The sequence below is a fragment of the Erigeron canadensis genome, chromosome 8 (genome assembly GCF_010389155.1).
Source record: "Erigeron canadensis isolate Cc75 chromosome 8, C_canadensis_v1, whole genome shotgun sequence".
Classification (NCBI taxonomy): Eukaryota; Viridiplantae; Streptophyta; class Magnoliopsida; order Asterales; family Asteraceae; genus Erigeron; species Erigeron canadensis.
This window is the reverse complement of record NC_057768.1, coordinates 44417474-44424752: the sequence shown is the minus strand read 5'-3', so window position 1 is coordinate 44424752 and position 7279 is coordinate 44417474. Positions and strand designations below refer to the sequence as shown.

At 34.8% G+C, this 7279-nt stretch overlaps 1 protein-coding gene across 1 annotated transcript; it reads right to left on the bottom strand.

Annotated features, from left to right (window-relative positions):
* Positions 1-830: 830 nt before the first annotated feature.
* On the bottom strand, positions 831-6958 carry LOC122580458 (cysteine-rich receptor-like protein kinase 2). The gene is made up of 7 exons (XM_043752728.1): positions 6358-6958; positions 2836-2946; positions 2573-2709; positions 2242-2452; positions 1638-1872; positions 1371-1521; positions 831-1262 (listed from the first exon to the last, which is right to left on the bottom strand). The coding sequence occupies exons 1-7, from the start codon at positions 6941-6943 to the stop codon at positions 921-923; spliced, it is 1773 nt and encodes a 590-aa protein (XP_043608663.1). The 5' UTR covers positions 6944-6958; the 3' UTR covers positions 831-920.
* Between the last annotated feature and the right edge of the window lie 321 nt (positions 6959-7279).

Genomic DNA, 7279 nt, shown 5'->3' with positions numbered 1-7279 from the left:
CACCTAGAGGTTCGCATTTTGGGTAACTTGGGTAGATGATCCCTTTGGTACATGTTGGCTCTTGACACAATTCCTTTTGGTTAATCTAATTTTGGTAAAATTCTGGAAATTTGGTGGTTGTGATGAATATGTAAGCTTTTGATAGAATTTGTGAATGACTTGACAAATTATCTAAGTTGGGTAATTGACTAACTTGTTGATCAATGTGGATTGTAAATCTTGTATAAATGGCAAATCTTAATGTAATGATGTTTTAATATGCCTTGAATACTTTTGGTTTAGTCTTTGAAAGGTTTTGAAGTGAAATGGTATTTTGGTTGAACCTATTTTTGAAGTGCAGGAAAAATGAGGTTTTGATCAAAGCTTTTCTGCAGGTAGTCCCACTGCGCCGCAGTGGGGAGTCGCCCAGGCTCACTGCGCTGCAGTGAGCTTTTGGTCATGTTGATCTGTGGGTTTCCACTGCGCCGCAGTGGGGCTTGGTAAAAAAAAATAATTATTCGATTTTGATTAAAAAGGTTTGGGTTCTTACAACCCCTTTAAAACGGATAAGGTCAACGCCCCTACCGTATAACGTTTTCAACACGTAACCAATACGATTGAAAACCTTTTTAAAAATTTTTTATTGTTTTTGAATGGGTTTATATTAAAAAAGAAAATAAAAACTTAAAAATAACACCAATGGGTAAAAGAAAAAAGAAAATAATGGTTCTTTATCACCTTTATTCTGGTTCTTACATTAACTCTACCTTTTTCACGTTCAATCTAAATGATAAAAAAAACTGACCTTTGGTTGCATGTACACGTTTACACCTAATTCTTAATCCCTCATACTTACAAACTCTAATAGTATTTTTTTGTTGTTGTTGTTGACATTCAATTGCCTTATCCTTTGGGCACCCCTTTGATTTTCCAACCAACGTCTACCTCGGGATAACAGCACTATAGGATAAAGTTCCCACTGAAGCAGGATTGTTTACCCTTTGTTTTGAAGCAGAATCCAAACTAAACTCATTAACGTCGATGCTGCTTTCTGGTGTAAAAGGGGGATTTGTAGGTAGAGGTAACGGCTTAATATTCTTGGATAACATTTGTATGGCCATAGACATAGTTGGTCTAAGTGATGGAATTTCTTGAGTGCAAAGAAGTCCTATATGTACCACACTTCGTATTTCCTTTTTGATGTTGTTATTGGTGTGATCATGTAGCATTAAATTTGGATCGAATACCTCTTCCACCGAGCCTTGCTTAAAATGTTCCCACACCTATTTCATCACCAATATAAAAAAGTAGGAGTAATAGTCAACGTAAAGTAAGCCTCGTCTGGTTATAAGTTTAACTGCTGACATCCATGCAGAAGAAATGATACTTACAACTGAAACCAAGTTTTGTGTTGACTCTGATGTGTGCATTCTTCTGTTTGGCATCCCAGTGAACACCTCAAGAATTAACACACCAAAGCTATACACATCCACCTTTTCCGTTAATTGACCATGGACTATATATTCAGGAGCCATATATCCGCTGCAGTTTAGAAAAACAGAAAGTGTAAGATAATAATATATGTTATCTAGTGCGAGAATTAACAAGATATATAACGAAAGAAAATTAAAGACAACTTGTAGGAAGCTAGTGCTTACATGGTTCCTGCAATCCCGGTGCTGATATGATTTTTATCTTCTTCAAAAGACCTTGCTAACCCAAAATCAGCAATCTTAGCATGAAGGCTTGAATCCAACAAGATGTTACTTGCTTTTATATCCCTGTGAATGATCCTGGTTTTACTGTTTTCATGTAGGTGGGCCAAACCTTCTGCGGCCCCCATAATTATATTATATCTTTTCTCCCAGTTTAGTTCCTTGCCTTTCACTGCATCTGTTCAAGTTCATGCAGATATGCCTTTTGTTATGTGATGCTGATTGAGTGGCCACATGTCAATAATCTATGTTCACCAGTCTTGGAAAACTAGATGGCAGGCGGGCAAGTTGGGTAATGGGTCAAAACAGTGTAAGCTTGTTCCAGCCGAGTTGACCCAAAATACTTTTTGCCCGTAAGTTTATAAAATTTTATTATAAATGGTTATATGTCTAATATGATTACATAAACTATATTTTGTTTAAAACTTACCATTATTATATCCATTGAAGCTAAAGCCTAAAAGATAAAGTCCAGAGTAAATGGGTTGAAATTGCTACCTCTTATTACCTTTTAGTTTTAAAGATTTTGGGAATTTATTTTGCTTACCAAAGATGAAATGATCAAGACTCATGTTTGGTAGATATTCGTAAATGAGGACACTTTCAGGCCCCAAACAACTGAACCCCAACAGTTTGACCAGATTTTTGTGTTCAACGCTACTAATGATGTTGACTTCGTTGTAGAAGTCCCATGCTCTATGTCGGTGATTAACGAAAAGTCTCTTGACAGCAATCACTCTTCCATTTGGAAAAACTCCCTGTTACAAAGTTCATTGTGCAAAGCCTTTAATGTGATTCAAGTTGGTTTAATTAATCTAAAACAACACAAACTAAGAAAGTTGTTTGATGAGTTCAGATGATTGACTTTGAGAGCCTACTTTATATACAGTTCCAAATCCCCCTTGCCCAAGCTTGTTTCCGTCATTGAAAGAATTTGTCGCTTTTTCGACCGTGGAGTATTTGATATTCAAACTACTACTATTCAGGGTCTCTAACAATTTTGTGTCGTCAGAACCTAAGATGTAAAAGGATATCAGAATGTTTCTTGACTAAATGATCCATCAAAAAAATTTAGATGAATAGAAATTTAATTAGAAAATCTACTTAAAAGTCAAAGAATAAGTGAAGGCAGGCTCATTACCTTTTCCTTTTTTCGATTTACTCCTGCGCTTACATGCAAAAACTGCGAAAATACTTGCAGCCAAGAATGCAACCACAGAACCAGCAGCTATTACAATAGTCGATGCTTTCCCTGTAATGGCCATAAACAGAAGATGTTATTAATCAAGCATGAGTTTTATATACTTGATGATGGAATATGAATCTCAACAATGATTTCATTGATAACTAATAATATTTATAGAGTACAGATCCTATTTCTATGTATGGATATACATTACAGTAATTACACCATATCTCTAATAATACTATTAAACCACGACCTCGTGAAGAAGAACATCTTCCCCTTCCCCTGCCACGACCTCGTGAAGAAGAACATCGTCCCCTTCCCCTGCCACGACCTCTGCCACAGCAACAACCACAGTCTGGATGTTCAGTGCGAGATTCTTGGCGTGCTTGATTGTTTTTCTGAGTTTCAGTCATGCATAACCTTGATCTTGTCTCATAAAATTTAGGAAGGGGTTTGGTTTGGTGAAAAAGAGTAGCTTTATTATCCTGAAAAAGATTGGCAAGGGCAGTCCACGCGTCAAAGGCAGTGGTGTCCGTCTTTAGAATGGTGTGAAGAAGATCAGTGGAGATGGTGTTGTAAATCCATTGTAGAACAATGGAGTCAAGACACTCCCATGATTCAGTTGATGGTGTTTGTTCTTTGTATTTATCTTTATTTTTTTCAGAGGTAGAGGTAGCAGCACACTGAATGTGATCAAAGACTTGATAAGCCTTACAATGAATTTTAAAAAGTTCTGACCAAGTTGTGTAATCGCCAAATTCAACATCTAAGGTTATGGGGATGAAAGCTTTGATATTGGAGACGGTGACTGCCGGGTGAATCGGTGTAGAAGACATAATGGAGAGGGGAACTCAAAATACCAGGCGTTTATGATCAGTTTAAAACAGGATCGGAAAAATAAATTAAACTAAGAAGGATAGAGTTGTTTTTATGGCCTGCTTCCATTTTTATGTTATGTATGGACGTCATATCTATAATACTATTTAGAATATATGTTAAATATATTCCATGTATAACTAGTATCTAACATAAAACTTGCATGTCTATATATATATATTAAAGAGTAGTTAAACAAGCCTTCTAAAGCATTCTTCAAACTAAAAGCCATTCTAAAAAATTGACACGTAGGATTCATCCCATGTGGCATCTCCATATTTTTTTAATAATATTTTATAGCCTATTTTATATATATATAAAGTTTTAGATTAAAAAAAAAAAAAATTTCCATCAAAATGATCAAATCTTATGTATATATAATCACAATTACAGCTTTATAATTCAATATTAAATATTATATTAATGCTACAGACTACAGTTCTTTATTATATTATTATTAATATCAAACTAATATGTTGAGTTTTAATGATTTTTTAATGAATTTTTGTAAGGACTTAGGTTGAGTGTATGTGGTTATAAGATATGTTCATGAATAAGTTTGAAAAGAAACGATTCATATCATATTATTGATAATTGAATAAGTTTGAAAAGAAGCGATTCATATCATATTATTGATAATTTTAATTATGTGATTAAATTTTAATACATGTTTATCTTTAATCTTATAGCTACAAAATAAATAACATTAGTCAAAACTTTGATAAATGATTGTTTTAAATAGTCTTACATTACAAAATTAATAACATTAGTCAAAACTTTTTTTTTATTTTTATTTTTTATTTTAGAACGATAGTCAAAACTTTATTAAATGATTGTTTTAAATAGCCGCACATCGTGCGGGTAAAAAACCTAGTATATATATATATATCATTATAGAGTTTCCTTATTTTGATAACCATTTTTTTTAAAAACCATGAGAACTCTTAAATAATATATTTGCTCACATGTTTTTTTTGCCATTCACATGTGTATGATATAAAAAAGTATGTTGTAAAAGAAATTTTTTTAAAAAACCTTCAAAATAGCTTTTGTGAACTTGTGAATGAATATGCTCACGTTTTCGTTCACATGTTAACAAATGGGAATATGTAAGGTTTTGAAAAAAACTTTCTTCTACAACATGTATTTTTATAACGTTTCAAATGTAAATGAACAAAAAAAATATTTGATCCAATACGAAATTTAAGAGTTTTTAAGGTTTTTACAAAATAATGGGTTCTCAAGATAAGGCTCCCCAATCATTATATAAGAGTAATAATTTTAGTAAGTTACCTTTTGAGTTTTGCTTCTGATCAGGGCTTGTAAAGTTGGTATCTGAATATCTCATAAAGCAACCAGTATACAATGCATACCCCATTGAACCAGGCAAGCAGCCCAACATTGACTTGGCCGCTTTCTGCAAACACTCGGCACAAGACTCTTCACCTAAAGAACTCCAGCAATCACCAGATGCATAAGCAGACTTGTTTTCCGTCCCAGAGATAAGAGCCTGAGTGGCCGCATGGTGGTCCCACGATTTGGGTGCAGTTTCCACTGCTTGTAGCACAGCCTTTGAAGCTGATTGGTGAAAAGCGTCGTTCATTTGGGTTCCGTTAGCACATATAGTTTTGTCTTCTTGTCCTGTGATCTCCTCATAGAAACTATAATTCTCAAATCTCATAAAGCAACCACTGAGATAAACTCGACCCCCGATGTTGGGTAAGCAACTAGGAACAGAGGTGCGTGCTTCGGCAATGCATAGGAGACATTCACTGGTAGAAAGATCACCATAGCATTGAGCAAGTACATAGTTTCTGTCAGGTCCTGTGCCTGCAACTACTGTCCCAGTATGTGAAGTCTGCATTTTGATGTTAATATCTTCCATTGCCTTGAGAAAATTGGGAATGAATTTGGTTCGGTTGTTTTCTTGCTGATTTTTACAAGTCAACTCGATGATCTGGCTTTTCGCATTCCCCGCTGATCCATATACACCAGATTAAAATTACAAAAGGTGAAAATAGGTGCTTTTTGTTTACATTAAAAGGCACAATTTTTGCTCAAAATGGTCAATGTTGCTTCTTTATCTTATTCTTCTTGGAATGTTAGGGTCCAAAACATACAGACATGTCAATAATGTGGTATAAAACAAAAGGTGCTTAAAATTTTGCAGGTCAAAACGGGTCACTTTGTTTTGGGTTAGACTGCAAGTTAGCTTTGTTTTTTATCTTTCAATATGTTTTTTATAAAGTCAAAGATTCAAACACCACATATAAACACATATATTTGTCCACAATGAGACTTCTACCCACAATCTCTTGGTTGTTGGGCCAGCTAGAATACCACTTGGGTAAATCCCTTTCGTAATACATGTAAATTTGAAAGTTGCATTTAATCTATGTTTTCCATGATACTCAAAAGATAATGAACTATACTAGCAGGCAACTCCTCAACCTGTGACATAGACTCATTACCCAACCTGACCCATTATTCCCATTTTTACATCTATAGTTCACACGAAATGGCTATAAAGATCAATTTCTTCAGATAATAATTTACATAATCAATATAAAAAAATTATTCTTTGAACTTTAAAGTTACCTCCATTACTGCTTCGGGCCGATTCAGGGTTAAGAAAATTGGTATTAGAATACCTCATAAAACATCCAGTGTACATTGCACGACCTTCAGACGATGGCAAGCAATTTAAGATTGATTTAGACGCTTTCCCCAAACAATCTGCACACGAACTCTGATTCAATGTGTTCCAGCAATCTGCCAACACATAAGCAGACTCGTTCACACTTGCAGACAATGCCACCTCATGTGCAAAGTAATCTCTATTATTTGGTGCATCCATCACAACATTCGTTACAGCACGCCTCACAGAATCTTGAAACACGCCACCTGTCGTCATGTTCCCACAATATGTAGCGTCATCAGCTCCCAAACTTTCCTCATAGAAGTCATAATTCTGTATTCTCATAAAACAACCATCAAGATAAACCCGACCTCTATCTGGAAAGCAAGTAGGAAGAACAGTACGAGCTTCGGCATAACATAACACACAGTCATCTGTTGAAAGATCACCATAGCATTCACCTAGTCCATACATACTATCAGGTCCTATGCCTGTAGATGATGTTCCACTATGTGAAGACCGCAGCTGCGTGCCAATTTTCGTCATAGTTTGGAGGAAATTCGGGATGGCTACCACTGTTTGATTCATTATCTGTTGTTGAAAACAAGCTAGTTTAACAATCTGTGATCTTGGGTCACTCTTTGTTTTGTCAACTACTAGTAAAAAGATGATGACATAAATAAAAACATATGATTCATGTACTAAGATTTTCTTCATAATTAGGACTTGCAGAATCAAATGTGTGAATAGGATAGGTGGATCATTTAGAGCAAATGTGAATGATTTAAATACTAAGTGGTGATTTCAGTTGTCTTAATTAGAAAATGGATTAAACTAATGGAATATTCAATGGCTTGAATGCTACAAGTTATCACATTTGAC

Bases quoted from the DNA above. Each gene is read 5' to 3' on its own strand.
- LOC122580458 (XM_043752728.1), bottom strand. From the start codon at position 6,943: ATGACGAAAATTGGCACGCAGCTGCGGTCTTCACATAGTGGAACATCA. The intron at 2,453-2,572 runs GTAGGCTCTCAA...ACTTTGTAACAG, and splicing joins GATTTGGAACTGTATATAAA to GGAGTTTTTCCAAATGGAAG. The intron at 1,263-1,370 runs GTAAGTATCATT...GTGATGAAATAG, and splicing joins CACAAAACTTGGTTTCAGTT to GTGTGGGAACATTTTAAGCA.